The sequence below is a fragment of the Coniophora puteana genome (genome assembly GCF_000271625.1).
Source record: "Coniophora puteana RWD-64-598 SS2 unplaced genomic scaffold CONPUscaffold_6, whole genome shotgun sequence".
NCBI lineage: Eukaryota > Fungi > Basidiomycota > Agaricomycetes > Boletales > Coniophoraceae > Coniophora > Coniophora puteana.
In genome coordinates this window covers 607,741-624,682 of record NW_006913058.1, presented here as the reverse complement: position 1 = coordinate 624,682, position 16,942 = coordinate 607,741, and the positions used below count along the sequence as shown (strand labels likewise).

The 16,942-nt window shown below is 52.9% G+C and overlaps 6 protein-coding genes and 1 non-coding gene across 7 annotated transcripts; 3 read left to right on the top strand and 4 right to left on the bottom strand.

Annotated features, from left to right (window-relative positions):
- Positions 1-780: 780 nt before the first annotated feature.
- On the bottom strand, positions 781-3,483 carry CONPUDRAFT_165309 (uncharacterized protein; the record flags this gene model as incomplete). Its single annotated transcript, XM_007770321.1, has 5 exons — positions 781-1,493; positions 1,541-1,695; positions 1,747-2,593; positions 2,649-2,804; positions 2,854-3,483. 5 exons carry the CDS (start codon positions 3,481-3,483, stop codon positions 816-818), a joined length of 2,466 nt encoding a protein of 821 aa, XP_007768511.1. The 3' UTR covers positions 781-815.
- Positions 3,484-3,616: 133 nt separating this feature from the next.
- On the top strand, positions 3,617-4,202 carry CONPUDRAFT_82151 (uncharacterized protein). Its single transcript, XM_007770320.1, has 2 exons — positions 3,617-3,890; positions 3,955-4,202. The coding sequence occupies exon 1, from the start codon at positions 3,637-3,639 to the stop codon at positions 3,847-3,849; it is 213 nt and encodes a 70-aa protein (XP_007768510.1). The 5' UTR covers positions 3,617-3,636; the 3' UTR covers positions 3,850-3,890; positions 3,955-4,202.
- A 655-nt stretch (positions 4,203-4,857) lies between these two features.
- CONPUDRAFT_56097 (NAD-specific glutamate dehydrogenase) lies at positions 4,858-8,728 on the top strand (the record flags this gene model as incomplete). Its single annotated transcript, XM_007770055.1, has 14 exons — positions 4,858-5,010; positions 5,140-5,420; positions 5,487-6,094; positions 6,148-6,353; positions 6,385-6,584; positions 6,635-6,838; positions 6,891-7,007; positions 7,060-7,102; positions 7,155-7,287; positions 7,342-7,554; positions 7,606-7,803; positions 7,857-8,111; positions 8,164-8,591; positions 8,660-8,728. 14 exons carry the CDS (start codon positions 4,858-4,860, stop codon positions 8,726-8,728), a joined length of 3,108 nt encoding a protein of 1,035 aa, XP_007768245.1.
- A 301-nt stretch (positions 8,729-9,029) lies between these two features.
- CONPUDRAFT_124016 (alpha beta-hydrolase) lies at positions 9,030-11,109 on the bottom strand (the record flags this gene model as incomplete). The annotated part of the gene is made up of 5 exons (XM_007770319.1): positions 10,835-11,109; positions 10,600-10,785; positions 10,424-10,550; positions 10,159-10,369; positions 9,030-10,106 (listed from the first exon to the last, which is right to left on the bottom strand). Exons 1-5 carry the CDS (start codon positions 11,073-11,075, stop codon positions 9,030-9,032), a joined length of 1,842 nt encoding a protein of 613 aa, XP_007768509.1. The 5' UTR covers positions 11,076-11,109.
- Positions 11,110-11,451: 342 nt separating this feature from the next.
- CONPUDRAFT_t60 lies at positions 11,452-11,523 on the top strand. Its single transcript has one exon. It is a non-coding gene; the product is annotated as a tRNA-Asp (tRNA).
- Positions 11,524-11,807: 284 nt separating this feature from the next.
- CONPUDRAFT_153633 (uncharacterized protein) lies at positions 11,808-13,058 on the bottom strand (the record flags this gene model as incomplete). The annotated part of the gene is made up of 4 exons (XM_007770318.1): positions 11,808-12,211; positions 12,275-12,454; positions 12,508-12,595; positions 12,657-13,058. The coding sequence occupies 4 exons, from the start codon at positions 13,056-13,058 to the stop codon at positions 11,808-11,810; spliced, it is 1,074 nt and encodes a 357-aa protein (XP_007768508.1).
- An 885-nt stretch (positions 13,059-13,943) lies between these two features.
- CONPUDRAFT_144006 (uncharacterized protein) lies at positions 13,944-16,886 on the bottom strand. Its single transcript, XM_007770317.1, has 2 exons — positions 16,342-16,886; positions 13,944-16,285 (listed from the first exon to the last, which is right to left on the bottom strand). The coding sequence occupies exon 2, from the start codon at positions 16,266-16,268 to the stop codon at positions 14,070-14,072; it is 2,199 nt and encodes a 732-aa protein (XP_007768507.1). The 5' UTR covers positions 16,269-16,285; positions 16,342-16,886; the 3' UTR covers positions 13,944-14,069.
- Between the last annotated feature and the right edge of the window lie 56 nt (positions 16,887-16,942).

Genomic DNA, 16,942 nt, shown 5'->3' with positions numbered 1-16,942 from the left:
GCGCAGGGCCAAGCGGGTGCAGCTCGACAGTCGACCCATCGACCCTCATCAAAATTGAGCGCCCGTCCGTCTTTGATCGCCGCACGAAGGAGAGTGGGGTACTTGAGCCGAATTCAAGCAGTGCCAGTGCGGGGAAAGGGGTGCCTACTGCGACCGACGTCGTGTAGCTATAGTATTTAAGCTATAGCGTCGGTTTTACGTGGACAGGTGACTTAGTAGTTAATTACTCGTCTGGTGTGGACCTTGGTATTAAGTACGCATACTCGTACTAGCACAATATTTCAATTGGTAGTAGGTAAAGGCCGTGATAATATCCTCATTCCCGTCTGAATGGACGCGAATAATTGGACATGAGCGCTTAAGCGGCCGTCAGCTCTCGAATTAAAAACTCGAGCACTGTTACCCCACACATTCGGCACACCGGGCCATCAGCATTTGCGCAAACGACTGGTCAGTCCCGTGTCAGATCCGTTCCAGGGCAGCTAGGTCATACGAAGGGGTAGTCTACATCACCGTCGTAGGCAGCACGTATCAAGGTCTGTAAGGGAGCCTATTTCCAGCCTGTGCCTGTCATTCAGGTAGTTCCAGAATTTGACCAGTCCGCTAAGGATAGGTGCCACTAGCATCGAACCGCGATGTCTACCTTGGAGGGCTATGAGCTACGAAAAGTAGTCGTGGCGGATCATAGCATCGATCATAATCTTTGGGCATGGTCATGGCGTTTACAGATGACTGGCATCATTTGGACCCAGAGCGCTCAATGTTCAACGACAAGGGGTACATATACTAAAATCGGTATTGAATATGTAGACAGGTTATTGCGAAACCTGAGCGTGAACCTGAATCTTGGCTCTCTTCTCTGCAAGAGGACCATCATCGTCCTTGTGACCATCATCTATTGCATCTCTAGGATGAGTGTTCTTGTCAGAAAGAGGGCGCACGTAAACGTCGAGTTCATGGTCATTGAGGGCGTCCAGAACGTGACGAAGCTTGTTTTGCATTTCTCTATAAGGCACCTCAGAGAACTGGGCAGGGCGCCAGCGAGTATGTTGGTCAGTTATAAGTTGGAGCGGAGTTCCCTCTAGATCTCTGTACGCCGTCGATAATGGTTTGACCACCTCTAGTCCACCAAGGAGCACGGAGCAGCTGGTCTCAGGAGTGTAAACGCCTCGGAGAGAGGATGTCATGCCAGCGCGCCTGGCACCCTGGATAGTTACAAGGCGGCTGTTGTTGCCTCCAATACTACAGTCGAACCATTTTTTCGCGCTTCGTTTAAGTTGCTCGATCACTGGCATGGGTATTCCTATGTCAACGAAACATTGTGAGGGAGGGCGGTAGAACAAGGACCAAGCATATATCCAGAAGATGGGCTCGAGGTCGTGATAGAAGTTAAAGGTGAAGGGCACCTCTTCGAGCTCTGATTGATCTGCAACTTCCACATTGTGGAAATATTCGCGATCTTGGTATTCTGCTGCCATAAACTCAGGTGTTCCCTGATAGCAAGATTAGAGTCGTTCATAGACACAAATAGGGAACTAACCGTCATAAGCTCATCGACGTGCTCGCCTGAACGATCGTAGGGCATGGCATATTCCAGATCGGCGATCTTGCCTCGTTCTCCATCCATATGCCAAAGACAATTGCCACCACTGATGTCACGGTGAACCCAGCCAGCCAAGCGAAGTAGGTTCAACCCTAAAGTGAGTTGAGTACACGGGAGTTAGCTCACGGAGAACACAAACCCACCCTCGATAATGTCGATCAGACAGCGAATCAGGGTATGCCAATCAGGAAGCTCGTAGATGCTTTGGCACACCTCCTTGTGGATAGTCCGTACATGTTTCCGCCGGTGGTAGTTCAGTTCCTTCTGTTGTCTCGCCACCTTGGGATTTGGCTTTTGCGCATCCCGAATCGCTTGGCGCTGGGACTCTGGGCAAGTCGAGCTGCGTTGTGATTCGCGGGCGACGAAGACAATGACATCACCGTCCTCAACGCTCGCCAAAGAATCTACCTTTTCGACAGGTGTAAAACAGATCGGCTCTGTGACAGGCGTATAAGTCGTCAAATCATCAAGTGACCACATGCTCTCGTTTTCATCGGGTAATTTGACGAGCTCGTCATAGACATAAGTCATGAAGTAGGCCTCTGCCTTCTTAGCGTAGTTCGTTGGTGGCGTTTGTTGCTTGTCCAGCTTCGAGAGTTGTTGGATAATATTGTCTTTGATGTCCTTCTCGAGCACCGCATCGTCGTATGGATACGCGTCTTTAAGAATGAAAGTCTCCTTGCCCTCTTCAAACTCACCATCCTTGCCGAAGAATATTTCCCTCACCAGCCACACTCGGGTCGATCGAGAGGCTATGCTCCAGGCTGATGATTCCGATATGGGATGCCCTATAGTCAGGTAGTATTTGTCCTGTACTTGATAGCGATATGAGATGACTATCTCATAGTGACTCGGATTCTTGGGATCAGCATTTTGGATGCCTTCCTTCGGAACGCGTGCAGTGTACCGCACAACAGTAGGGTCAAAACCAAGATCCATGTGCGGCGAAAATGTGAGATAAAGGAGAAATAAGATGAAAAGACGTGGCTCCTACAATAGGACATCGGTGTGGGGAATTTGAGTTTGAGTTTACCAACTTGCATACCTTATGGAAATTGAAATCAGAAGAAACGCACGCGTGGCTTCGCTCAAATCGCCATACACGCATGAAGGAGCCTTCGATGGTGAAGCCATTAACGAACCGACGACAAGGATCGTTGTATAGCAGCTCGGTCGCCCCGCCGCAGAGTTCGAGCTCATTCTGTACGCGTAAGCTCAACTCAACAGGTGGGTCATCAAAGAAGACTTACATCTCTGACGTCCGCGGCCTCCCCTCCCTTCTTCACGGCCCCGACGACAACAGTGTCGGAGGTGTTTATCGAAGACAACCTCTCACCTTCTTTGTACTCTGGAGTGTTTTTCTGTTTGCATATGCGCCCGCTGCATCGAATGAAACGTGGATCAAGGCGTTCGTTGGGAAAGGGGAGAACGGCGCGGATGTCGGGCTTGAACTTGAAGGCGTCGACTTCAGATATGGATCCAACGTTGTCCGGAGTGGGCTTGATGATGGCTGTCGGTCCTACTTCGCTATTTATTTCCATGGCCTCCTCGGCGACCCCGGCGGCAATGTCAGCCATGTATTTGAAGGTATTACTGGCTTCAGTTTCATGGTCCTCTGTAGCCGTTAAAACAGCGGACCAGCCACTATCGGATAGTCGACCCGTTTCTCTCATCTTGCGCTCGACACGTTCTAGGAAGTCGTCATCCCATTTGACTCTGCATGACGGAGCGTACCAATCAAACCAAGCGCTGATTTCGCAGGTGGTTAAACTCTCTTCGAGAATGTCGCAGATTTCTTGACGGAGCTCTGTCAAGCTGTCCTGGCTTATCTCCTCGGCATGGTTGATGCGAGCGGTTTCGTGACGGGCAGGCTTAGGCATCAAGAATAGGGTATGAATCGGACCGAGTTGATGAAAGAGCTACGCGATAGCGTTGAACTTGAGCAAGGGTAGGGCGTGCGTCAGGGTTCCCGATCTTAGAAGTTTGGCTCTAGTGGTTGGGCTGGATAGAAGGCTCTCCACGAGCTTGGCACGATGTATCACCAATACGAGTCTAAACCTGAGGGTGTACCAATGCCGTTAAACAATGCCACTAGCACTGAGGGAGGCTACAAGGAAGGTCGGCGATTTGGCGGAGTTCTAATCCCACACGAACACTCAAGCAGTGCCAATGCGGGGAAGCGGGGTACGGCCGACAGTCGGGTAGCCTCGGTTCTGAACTGCTATAAACAGGGCGACTATATATGACGCCTCGTCCGGTGAGGACGATGGTTTTACGTGCACTCGTGCTGGTGTACATTTCAAGCGTTGTTAGCGTTGGTGTAACGACCGTGATAACGCCCTCATTCTCACCGGAATGGACGTCAAAGGACGTGAGCGGCCGTCCTTTGACTGAAAACTCAAGCGCTGTTACAGTGTTACCCCACACGTTCGGCACACCGGGCCATGGGGTACTGCGCATCAAGTGGCAGCGCAAGCGACGGGTAGTCGACTTGTCAGCCCTGCGTTAGGTCCGTTCCAGTCTGTGCCTGTCATTCAGGTAGTTCTGGAATTTGACTGGTCCGCTAAGGATAGGCGCCCGCCAGCATCGAAACGCGCCGTTGAAGACGTGTCCGCCTCGGAGGGCTGTGAGCTGCGAACGCGGGGCTAAGGATAGGTTAAGTGTGTGTTTGTTCCGGATCATGGAATCGATAATCTGACATGATCACGGCGTTTGCAGACATTGGCATCATTTGGGTCCGAGGGTGTCTCATTGGGCCGTGGTATGACGAAGATCGCACGTATAACGCATGCGCTATGATGAGAGCATGTGTGTACTTGCATAGCATGAGGAGAGGTTTGGGCGGGATGATTGGATAAGTGGCCGACGTCGGAGAGGTGGCAGTCAACACGTCCGGATCCCTGACTACGGGACGGAGGTGAGCCGGAAATAGCGTGTCGGCTATATGAGTTTCTGGGGTCGACGCGACGGGAGAGACGGATCTTGGAGAGACTGCAGATGCTTTACGGCTGGGTGTGACCGGCTCATGCACGGCCAGTTTCAGTCTGGAGCCTGGACTGCAATAGAAACAATCCATTTCGATTTTGTATAAATATTGCCAGGCTGCATGCCATACCTCTCTCCTCCATCCACCACCAACCAGCTCCATTCCATCACCCTTCTTCCCTTTTTTCCCTTTGATCTCTTAATACCGACCAGTAGCCATGTCAGAAGACGCGCCACGCCCTGCCAACACCGTCCTGCTTGATCCCAACATGGGCCATCTCAACAGCGGATCAGCCGCAAGCTCGCGTACCAACAGCGACGTCTCGCTCCAGCGTGTCAAGAACCTCCCCGGGTATACCACTCCCGTGTTCAAGGGCAAGGAAGAGCAGCGCGCCAAAGTCCAGGTCGAGGTGGCCAACAAGGTGCGTTCATCACACTAACAATCGCGCCGTCGGTGTCTCGCCCATCGAGACAGGCAGCACGCGATGACAGTGTGTTATCTATATCTATGCGCGATCACGCTGACGCGACGCGCGTGCGGTTGTTTATAGGGCTTCATCCCGCGGGAGCTCGTCGCGAACGAAGTCAACTGGTTCTACTCGCACCTGGGGATCGATGACACCTACTTCCAGAACGAATCCGTTTCGGTCATCTCCGATCATATTCTCGCCCTCTTTGGCGCCAAGGTACTGGCCTTCACAAAGCATGATCCCACCAAACTCGTCATCGACCTCGAGCAAATCGACGAAAAAGGAAGCAGCGCGACCTTTATCTACACCAGTCCACCAGGCAGGACCCTGGTCGAGGGCCCCGGGGCAACCTGCGAGGCACGGTCAGTTTTCATCGCTTTCTGCAAAGCAATAAACTGTAGTTGCTGATACCTAGTGTTTGTTTCAAGGATTGACTCGCTCTACCTGGACAAGGTCTCACCTGAAAACTGCTACCGTCTCGAGACGTTCCGTTCCACCGGCTCCATCTCGGCCACCGCGTCTCAGCAGCTTCGTTGCTACTTTGTCACCAAATGCAACTTCCCCACCACGCCCGCAAAGATTGTCGATGGCCACGCCGAGATCCGCAGCGTATCCGACCCCATCTTCCTAGAGAAGGCCAGCGATAACACCCTTGAGATCTACCAAAAGATCATGAACCAGGTCGAGAGCCGACACGGCCCCGTTATGGAGGTCTTTGAGGTCGAGGGCACCCGCGAGCGCCGCCTTGTCATCGGTTACAAGATGGGCGGCACCTCGCGCTTCTTCAGCGCGCTCTCGAACCTGTACCACTTCTACTCACTCTTTTCGGCGCGCAAGTATGTCGAGCAGTTCTCAAATGGCGTCACCATCATCTCGCTTTACCTCAACCCGATGCCGAATTCGAACGCGGCGCCCATCGAGCACTCGATCTTCCAGGTCATGAAGGAAGCCTCGTTGCTCTACTGTCTCCCCGACAACCCTTTCTTCCTCGACCCCGGAAACACAAACCACGCTGTCCAGGAGGCTACCTATGCTTGTGAGCATCTTCAACTTCACCTAAAAGACATACACTTACATGTATTCTACTAGACTGTGGATGGGTGTTCGCGCAGCACTTCTGCAACCGTCTTGGGCCTGCTTACCACCATCTGAAGGATGTTCTTGACGAGAACATTGCCACCCACGCTGAGGTTCTGAATGACATCAAGAGGCGTTTCAGGGAGGAGACTTTCACTCGAGAGAGCATCGCCCAGGTCATCCACGCACACCCTGACCTGGTAAGCTTCCTACAACTCGTGGACTATCAGATTATTAACATGAGCGTAGATACAACTCCTCTACGTCAACTTCGCCATGACCCACTACCCGACGGCCGACGAAGCATCACAGCTCATGCCGACGCTTTCGTACCAACGCCTGCAAACTACCCAACCTATGTCTGATGCGGAGCTGTACGATAAAATTAGGCGTACCGTGTTGAACAAGCAGGATCTACAGGTCCTCGAGGCGTTCATGGTGTTCAACAAGTATGTACAAGCCTTGAGTTCTCCTCAGCTTAATCTAACGCCATTTTTAGACACGTCCTAAAGACCAACTTCTACCAGCCGACCAAGGTTGCGCTCTCCTTCCGTCTCGCGCCCGACTTCTTGCCCGAGGTCGAATACCCCAAGAAGCCGTTCGGCATGTTCTTCGTCATCGGGAATGAGTTCCGCGGCTTCCATATCCGCTTCAGGGACGTTGCGCGTGGCGGTATTCGTATCGTCATGTCGCGGAACAAGGAGTGAGTCTTGCTGTGGAAGGGTCTAACGAGGTTGCTGACACCAAAACTCCAGGAACTACTCTATTAATCAGCGTATGCTCTTCGATGAGAACTATGGTCTGGCGTCGACGCAATCCCTGAAGAACAAGGATATCCCTGAGGGCGGTGCAAAGGGTACCATTCTTCCTTCGTAAGTGTGTCCACCGCCTTGGATGTGTGCCTGTCTTCACCTTGATTTGCAGCTTGGGTGCCAGCCCCCGTCTATGCTTTGAGAAATATGTCGATGTCAGTCGAGGAAAGCCGTGATCGAAGAGTGTTATTCTAATCCTTCTGCTAGGCTGTCATCGACCTTCTTATCCCTGGCCAGACCCCTGGCATCAAGGAACGCCTTGTGGACCTGTACAACAAGCCCGAGATTCTGTTCTTCGGTCCTGACGAGGGTACCGCTGACATGATGGACTGGGCTGCCCGTGAGTAATAGTAATATGGTCTTCTCTCCCTTTTACTAAAGTATGCGCGTCTAGTTCACGCTCGCGAGCGTGGTGCAGAGACCTGGTGGAAGTCGTTCACGACCGGCAAGAGCGCTGAGCACCTTGGTGGTGTTCCTCACGACACATACGGCATGACGTCCCTGTCGATTAGGCAGTACGTGCTCGGCATCTACAAGCAGCTTGGCCTTCGGGAGAAGGATATCACCAAGGTGCAGACCGGCGGCCCTGATGGTGATCTTGGATCCAGTGAGTAAACTGCTGTTTATAACATAACCCGATTCTTATGTGGTGGTGTAGACGAAATCCTTCTCAGCTCGGACAAGACTGTCGCTATTATCGACGGCAGTGGTGTTCTCGCTGACCCCAATGGTCTCAACCGGGAGGAGCTCGTCCGCCTTGCCAAGCTGCGCAAGCCTGTGGGCTTCTTTGACAGGTCTAAGCTCTCCAAGGATGGATACCTTGTCCAGGTTGAGGAGCAGGACGTCAAGTTGCCCTGTGAGTGGAAATCCAACATGTTGATTGCATACACTTACTGACGACAATTTTAGCCGGAGAGGTCGTCCTCGATGGTACCGACTTCCGTAACGGTGCTCACCTCCGGTTCAAGGCGGATATGTTTGTCCCTTGTGGTGGCAGACCCGAAGCTGTGAACATCTCCAACGTCGCCGCTCTTGTCGACTCCGAGGGCAAGCCCCACTTCAAGTACATTGTTGAGGGTGCCAACTTGTTCTTCACCCAACAAGCTCGTCTGTACCTTGAGAAGCGCAAGGTTTGCCTGTTCAAGGATTCCAGCGCTAACAAGGGTAAGCTCCTTTCTAGAACTGGTTAAGCGTGAATGTTCATGTCGTTCAATAGGTGGTGTTACGAGTTCCTCGCTGGAGGTTCTGGCTGGATTGGCACTCACCACGGACGAATACGTCGAGCTCATGATCTTCAAGGACGGCAAGCCCTCGCCCTTCTACCAGAGCTACGTAAAGGACGTCCAGGCCAAGATCGTGGAGAACGCCGCCGCCGAGTTCCATTGCATCTGGAAGGAGCATGGGCGCCTCGGCGGCGCCAAGCCCCGCACGCAGATCTCGGACGAGCTCTCGAGCACGCTAAACAACCTCCAGGCCGAGCTCGAGAGCTCGGACCTGTACGACGACGAGCCAAGCCGGCGCGGCGTCCTCAGGCGCGCCATCCCCAAGACGCTCGTCGACCAGATCGGCCTCGACGAGCTGTCGAGCCGTCTCCCCGAGCCGTATCAGCGCGCGCTGTTCTCGAGCTGGGTGGCTTCGCACTTCGTACGTCCTTTTCTTGTCCATTTCCTCGCTGCTTTCCCAACAAAAGCTAATATGACTGCTCTTCGCAGATCTACAAGTACGGTGTTAACGGCTCATCAGTGGACTTCTTCCACTTTGCTCGCGACTTGGCCCTCTAGAACAATCAATTCGCAATGGACAATCTACCATACACTCACAGATTAATTATGTATATACCAGGGTATTGATGGGTCGGAAGTGATCACAAAAACAAAAAGCTGTATATCATGTAATTGAAAATAGACAAAGCTTCGTTCGTCTTCAAAATCTGCTCGCTCTCCATGATGATATCAGTTTGAGGAAGAAGCAAATGAACTAACAGTTTCGGTCATCTTTACATGCGTTCTTCGGATCGTGAATTCACGTATCTGTCAGACCGAGGAAGTAATGCAAAGATGAGTATAGTGAACTATGTTACAATTACAGTCCCTCATCGTAAAGTTTCCGAGAAAGCGCTACATAAAACCTCTCTAGATCCATCCTCGTCTCGAGTTCGTTTATCCGCGGCTTCTTCACCTTCTGTGGCGGGGGTTCGGTTGGCACTGGTGTCTTTGGCGGCGAGCCAGACGCAGGCACATGGTCGACGATCCAGTCAAAAACGGCCGACAACTTGTCGGTGGACGCCTTGATGACAGGGTCTTCACGCTCCTTTGCTCGCAACCTGTCTCGGTCCTCCTTCTTTGTGAGCGTCGCCGAGCCCCTGGCCTCGTGAGGCGCAGCCTTGGCTTGCCCAGCCTCCCCACCGCCGTTGCCCGCACGCCTGCTCTCGCTCTCCCGCTTCTGATCCTCCTTCTTCCACGCGGTGACGAACCGCCCCCAGTCGCCAAACGACCAGCCGTCCATGCTGCCAATGCTCACCCGGCTCGTGAGGCTCCCGAGCTGGGAGAGGTCGACATTGACGCCAAAGTCCATCCCGCGCGCGCCCCGGATCTCCCAGTGGTCGCAGCCTTCGATGATACCGAGGAACTCGCCCCACCGCGCGCTCTGCACGCTCACGAGCCCATCGTTGCCCCACAGATCGCTGCGCTCCCACAGCGGCGGTCCCTCGCGGTCCCAGCCGTCCCCAGTCCCCGAACCGGAGCCAGAATCAGAGCCCGACGCGGCCTCAACGCGGATACGCTCGCGCGCGCGTCGCTCCGAGTCGTCAAGTACCATCTTGGGCAGCCAGAGCGGGTGCCAGATACTCATCTCGTCGAGGCGGCCCGCAACGGAGAAGTAGCGGACACGCGGGTCGTCGGGCGTAGCGGGGTTGAACACGTTCATGAGGTAGTTAGTTGTCAAGTTCGCGTACGCGGGCGAGTCGAGCAGGGAGAGGATGAGCGTCGTGAACGAGGACGGCAGCGACGCGAGCGAGAACGCGGCCTCTTTTTTCGCCTTCTCTTTCAAGGCTTCCGCCAACGCGGTCGCACGGTCGAGCGGCGCGGGGCTGTTGGAGGACGAAGCGGAGGCATGAATCTGCGAATCTCTCTGGCGGTTGCGGCCGAGTCCGATGTTCTCCTGTATATGACGATGAGGGATTCGCAATATTGATGATATAGTATGTACATACAGAGCACCAGTCCATGAAGGGGCTTCCGCGATGAGGGGTGCTAATGGTCGTCAGAGATAGGGGCGCGTACTCTGTCGGCTTCACGTGTGAAATAAGATGACGACAATCCAGTCCACCCATGGAGTGTGCCAATAGGTTGACGCCTCGCCCTCTGGCGCGTTCTTGCAGCAGACGATCCAAGTTCTCCGATCGCGATGCTATCGAACCAGTCCTAGTATAGTGCATTAGAACGGAGGGCGGCAATACATTGGGGAGGTGAACATACCCAGGTACGCTTGTGACGATGACGTTCGCACCAACCTTCTTACGAAGGATCTCGAGAACGTTTGACCAATAGTGCATCCGGAGACTGGGAAACGAGGAAGGACCACGGACGTCAAAGCCATATAGTCCTAAAACATCTCAGTACCGCGAGTCATATAGAGCGAGAAAGGGGCGCACCGTGGCATAGTACTATAGGGTATCGTGGTGCTCTCATAGGATCGTAGAGTGCAGGGTTGCGCATGAGCTGGTGAACGATGTCATCGGACTTGGGATCCAAATTAGTTCGGTGAGGAGGAGAAGGGGTCGGAGAGCTGGAAGGCGGTTCTGGTGGTTTAGACGATGCGTTGCTGGGAGGTGCGAACTCTGCGGAAGTGAGCGTCGCGGTAGCGCGATCTACGGTGGGTATGCTTACCGCTCGAGTCTATGCCTGAAGACATCTCAGAAGCTGTTGATCTCAATGTGCCGTTCCATGGCCATTTCTCCAAAAACGACTTGGGTTCTGGTGAGAAGGGGGATTTGGCTGAAAGAGTTGGAGACTCGTCGAGGCTTGTAGAACGAGAGACGTATTGGTGGGTGATGGAAAGGGTGGAGAAGACATTGACGATTCTTCTGACGAGTGCTGCGACGGGTGCTGCAAAGTAGACGTTGTTCATGCTGCACCCAGTGGTGCTAAGGCATGACCTTGAGTGTGTACTGATCAAGAAGCGAACGCGATGTTTTGGGGATCAGACATGACACACAACGTCACACGTGGCTAATTTCGTTTCGGCCTACTTGGCTTCTACTTGGCCTCCTCCGGCCTCCGCGTCAAGCTCCGGAATCCGAACCACCAAGCTCCGGTCTTCATTACCACCATGCCAATATTAAGCTAGGACAACTCTAGTTCAACTACAATGTCGGTCACTCCTAGTTTCTCTGTATTACGTGCGGTAGAGGCTTGTAAAGAGCAACCAAAAGACGAAAGCTAACTTGAAGAATGCATTCGTGTTGACGAGCTGGTTATATACGCCATTTTATGGCCAGACAACATCTCTGGTAGTATATCGGATAGTACACCCGCCTGTCACGCGGGAGAGCGGGGTTCGACTCCCCGCCAGAGAGTACTTTTTGTACTTCTTCATTCATATCTCAATCTCCTGCACCAAGTCCTGCACACTAGTGCACTGTATTACGGTTCCAAATTTTGAAGCATGGCATTATAATTTGCCATGCAAATGTACATGGTAGAAGACCAAGTCATAATCTACGCAATATTCCCCGAACCCCAGAGGCGCGGGCACAAGGTGCAGTGATCACGCCTCCAGACTATAGTACTGTCACATCGAATCCGTTACATATAAAATAAAGATATTACAACCTGTGAATTCTATGACTATCCAACAAGACTATGATCTCTTGCCCTCCTCCGTTTCGTCATACGTGCCCGCGTCATCGCTCTCCATCTCATGCTCGTGTTCATGCCTCGCGAACTTGAGACTCATACGCCGACTCGGATCGTACGAGCCCGCCACGTGCCCCCTGCGTATCGCACCGAGCTCGGCGACATCATGCTCTCGCGTGATGATCGTGCTCGCCGTCGTCGCATCCCAAGCAACCCCGCGCGCAATGCGGAGCATGAGGAGAAGCGGGCCGATGACTTGTAATTGTGGCAGGACGGCGATTACCAGGTACATGGCCGGGTGTCGGATGAGGAGCAGGGTAATGAAGACGATATCGCTGACAGTCACGATCGCGCACGATTCGACGGCCATGGGGGCGATCTTCGTGTACTGCTTAGGGTGCGGGTTGCCTGTCATGTAGGATGCGAGGTAAGTTCTTTTGGTCCGTAAAACTTGATAGAAAGGTGGCGCACCAATCTGCTTTTTGAATCTCCGGCGGTAGTACCAGATACGACCTGCCATAAGTGCGGTGGCGACTACAGTCAGTAGTGTACCCGTCAATAAACCGGCTACAGTCAACCCGTTCGCAGCGGGAGAGGTGAAGATATCGTGGTTCGGAAGCATGTCGAAGATGACGCCGATTGCGGTTATGGCTACCAAAATATAATCAGCCAAAACTGGTGTTTTGAAATTGCACGGACTCTACCTGATGATCCAAGATAAAGTGCGATCATAAGAAACATGATATAGGGATACGCTCTCGAGCTCTGCCATGTAATCTTAATTCTCCACGTCTGCAGGAGCAACAATTAACATCCCAAAGCGCGGGACAAGGAAAAAAGAAATAGCACAAACCATCATCCCGTGTACGAGCACAGACAATAACCAATCCGCAACGTCGACAACCTTACTCTCCGGACTCGTCTGATCGTTGTACGCAGCGGGCCCGGGACCATCGAAACGATGCTGGACATAAGCCTCCTCGATCTGGCGCGAAAACCCCGCGAGGATGAGCGTGGCGCACAGCCAGAGCAGGCCGATGTACCCGATGAGCACGGCCATGCGCGAGCGTGAGCGCCGCCCGCACGGCGAGGTGAGCGTCACCTGCACGCACGTCGCGGCGAGGACGGTCATGAGGCCGTAGAACGTGCCCGCGACAGTCGTGGTCCCGATAAGCCGGATGCCGTCCGCAAAAGTGGAGTCCACCATTGCAGGCGGCGCACCAGAGCCCGAGCCCGAGCTCGAGTTGGAGGCCATGAAGGCAACCTGTGCCCGTCGAAGTCGCAGTAGTTCACGGGAGGCAAGGTGGGTCGGGAGGAGGGGAAAGTCGGGGTGGGGTTCAAAGTGGTGGTGTCGCTGATGATAGTAGAATCAAATATCAAACACTCTGCCCAGACTCAAGCTCAAGTGCTGACAGTGTGCTGACCCATAATAACCCGGATTTAACCCTGCTGGGGTTATGTCGCTGACGTTGAGCAATATGCGACCTGATCTGCCCTGTCAACTAGTGTCAACCAATATCAGCTTTTCTTCTCTTAGTGACGGCGAAATCATGGGATATCGACGTCAAATCTACCTCTGATGGGTCCAGATTCGACGACGCTTAAACTTTGTGGTATTACCGTTCTTAATGCCTTTTAACCACTAGGTGCGTAAGCTTGCGTTTTAAACTTCTTATGCACGGCTAAGACTTAGCGATATGCTTGCTCTGATTTCAAGTTTTTGTCACTACACATACACTACACTATACGTCAGAGCTTAGCAAAAAACATTAGGATCGTTGAGTGTCGAACTTTGGTTGAACTTACCTAAAGGTTACTACCGAATGGATCAAGCCCATCAAGGGATTTTATCCTCGAACGTGTTGAGTAGTAACAGAGAGCGACTGGGTTGAAGAGCATAATCAGAACAGGGAGATGAAGAAAGAACGTTGTCCTAAGAAATGCGGCTGAGATTGCGGCCGGACACGTAATAGCACCGTCATATTAAGAAAGACATGACATATTACATGCTCTTGAGCATCAAGATAAAGGCTGATAAAGGGCGGTCGACGCGGAGAAAACAAGGAACATACGACTGCACAGGGTCTTCTAGTACACCTGACAATCTTCATCCATGATAAAGAAAGCCATTTTCAGAACGGCAGGATGACGGAAGATCCAAAAGAGCGGAAATAAGCAAACCGGGAAAATCGAGGGTGGACACAGGTGGTTATCGGCTGGTATCAACCTCATCGCAAGCCACGGTGACGTGTTCTCACAGGCCCTTCTAAGGCTCAGTTTCCAGTCCGCCAATCGCAATCCAATCGCACGGGAGCATCGCTTTGTGGATGTGTGACGGCATCCTTAAGACCGTTTCCTTGTGCAGCTCATTGATTGCGCAGGTCTCCGAGCAAAGCACGAACCTGCCCATCCCGCCCTCGGTGCCCGTGAAGACAGCCACCGTCGGGGGCCGTTCGGCTCTGAAGTAGTAGATCGTACATGACAGCGTGTCGACAAGCGTGTACATGTGGCCTCTCCACTCGCCCTCGTTGTCGGCGAGCAAGGCCAGCGTCGCTTGTTCGCCGTCACCCATGCGGTGCTCGAGCTCGCCCGGGATTGACCAGAGTGAGCCGCTCGGTGTGTAGAACGTGCGTGGAAAGCTGGTAATTGCGCCGCCAAAGAGGCGCTCAGACACCTGTTCGGTGGTGAGGACACCTTTCACTCCGATTAGCCACGGCTGTGCGTAGAGGATGCGGCCAGATTCACTGTAACCAATAAGAAAGGGCGCAGCAAACAGGAGAACGATTGCGACGATAATGATGAATATACCTTCTGCCCGGGAGAGGTTAATCAAGAAAATGCCCAAGATATTTATTCCCCAAAAGAGATAAGGCAGGGCGCCAGAAACAGCGCGTCTGACAGAGGGGTTTCGTTCGAAGGCGATATCCGGGAAGTTCTTCCACCGAATGGCGGCTGCAACACATCCGTCGAGGACGAGCGCTCCGTTCTTTGTCAAGCCGGCCACCTGTACCTGAGGTTCAATGTCCCATAAATTCGCACCGTACGCGTCCTCATCGGAGTACCAACATGCAGTGGGCGGGATGGAATGAGGGAGAAGAGAAACCATCCTCTCTGCGATTCGGTCGCTGTCATTGGCCATTGAGAGACGAGCGAGAGCTTGAAGCTCGGTCTCAATAGGATTGGGTAGGATGCGGTGCTCGAAAAAGCCCATCAGAGCGTATACCCGCTCAGCAGGGTATGCCTCGCTAGGCAAGCCGGGGGTGATCTCGCCATTCTGTTGGAGAAAGGAGGGGACTGTATAACATTGGGCTGCAGTAACAGCCACCTGAGTTAATTCAGATGAAGGAGTAGGGGCGTCAGGAACAGAGGTGCTGGCGCGACGCCAAATGGCAGATTTGAGAAGGGATAGACGTTCGAGCCTCTCGAGCGGATCCTTCCCATTGTATGCGTTGATAATGGCAGTTTCTTCGTCGTATCGATTGTAAGCCCAATTAGCAAGCTGATGGAGGGTAACCTCGCGGATAGGCCCATTACCAATCATGTATGCGAGCTTGTCGCTGAGAAGTGCCTCGGGCAAAGTCCAAACTCGACCTCCCCAACTTTCCCACCTTGCCTTCCAGTTTTCCTGATTGTCTCCTGCGGATTGAGGCATGGTGATAAGCGTCAGCTGAGCGCCACGGTAGATGTCGGCCATACGATAGAGATCTATGTTCTTTTCCTCTAGAGTCGATCCAATGCATTCAAGATCGAGCCAGTATGCGTCGAGACGTTGGGCCATGGTAGCCTTCTGAATCGTCCGAGAAAATTCCTCTCTTTGCTCTTTCTCTCGCCTTCGTCCTTCCTCATCTCGACCACGAGTGAAGACGTCAGACTGACGATATGAAATGGCGATATAAGGATGGCGGACGATCTCGGCAGCGTCGTCGGTCTTGTACCAGAGGCTGCGTGCTCGGTCGTACACGACGAGCTGCCGGGGGTGGAGAGCATGGGTGATACTGTGCAGATCGCATTTCTCCCTAGGTTTTATAGGCATCCTGTGGCCTTTCAAGGCCATGCTGCGCAACGCGTATTCTCGTGACGAGCGAGCGGACCACATTTGGCCCCAAAACCGATGACGATAGGGTTTGTAACGGCCAGTGTACGAGGCCTGATCATGACCAAGGGACCAGAGGAGTGCAAACGTGAACCAGAACCACTTGAGGATCCACTCTAGAATTTTGCCTGGGGACGGAGGGAAGTTCTTGACGAGCCAGACCGCAAGCTTGCCCGATTTTTCAGAACCGTCAGTGATGGGGACTTCTTGGCCCTTTTGCGGATTAACAGCCTGAATGCGAAGCTTGCGACATAGACCGGAGGTGGGGCTGATATACCGTTGTCCCGGGCCATGAGTATTACGCCTGAGTTGATTGTCGACGCAAGACGGTTTACTAGATAAATTGGGTAAACCCTGGACTGCGTCGCCCATGATAACGCGAAGGCTGTCTGAGGAAATATTCGGGTCAGTCTTGCCAGGCGACCATCGCTTTGAAAGCAAGTACCTCAATCAATGGAGTCTCGATGAAGCAAGCTTTGGTCAGACGATGGGAACGGTTTTATAGACACACCTTGCAAGGTCACTGGTTACTCTGCAACTGCTTGGGTATCCTGTTTCATCGGTATCAGAGATCCAGATACTGCCCTATATTTGAAAGAAGATGGTCAACGGCTGTCCTTGAGAAGCAATCATGCTACGAGGGCATTGTGTATGTGAGCCCTGGCCGCCGAGAACCCAGAGCATCCAAGTGCCCGTTGTCATCAAACGTAGAAAAGTTGTGCCAGTGCAAGGGGAGCGACAATCCCAGGAGCCTAGTGAGGTGCACAACGTTCTCTGAGCCTATGTCACAGCATAGAGCAAGCACAGAGAGGGTGAAGCGTATTTGCTGTACCCAAGTGCGCTAAAGCAAGAAGATCGCGTCGTTCCAGGACATCTTTAATAAGCTGGATCTGCGCAATTCGATGAAGAATGCAAGTCTCCGTAGATGAGCCGTCGAATCTTTGGTCGATAAGGCTGCGATGAGGGGCCGTTTGTGTCATCAGAGGGAATTACATGATGGGACTGGAATAGGACGGAAGCAAAAGAGGCTGAAGGAGTTGTGGAAA

Bases quoted from the DNA above. Each gene is read 5' to 3' on its own strand.
- CONPUDRAFT_82151 (XM_007770320.1), top strand. From the start codon at position 3,637: ATGTATCACCAATACGAGTCTAAACCTGAGGGTGTACCAATGCCGTTA.
- CONPUDRAFT_144006 (XM_007770317.1), bottom strand. From the start codon at position 16,268: ATGGGCGACGCAGTCCAGGGTTTACCCAATTTATCTAGTAAACCGTCT.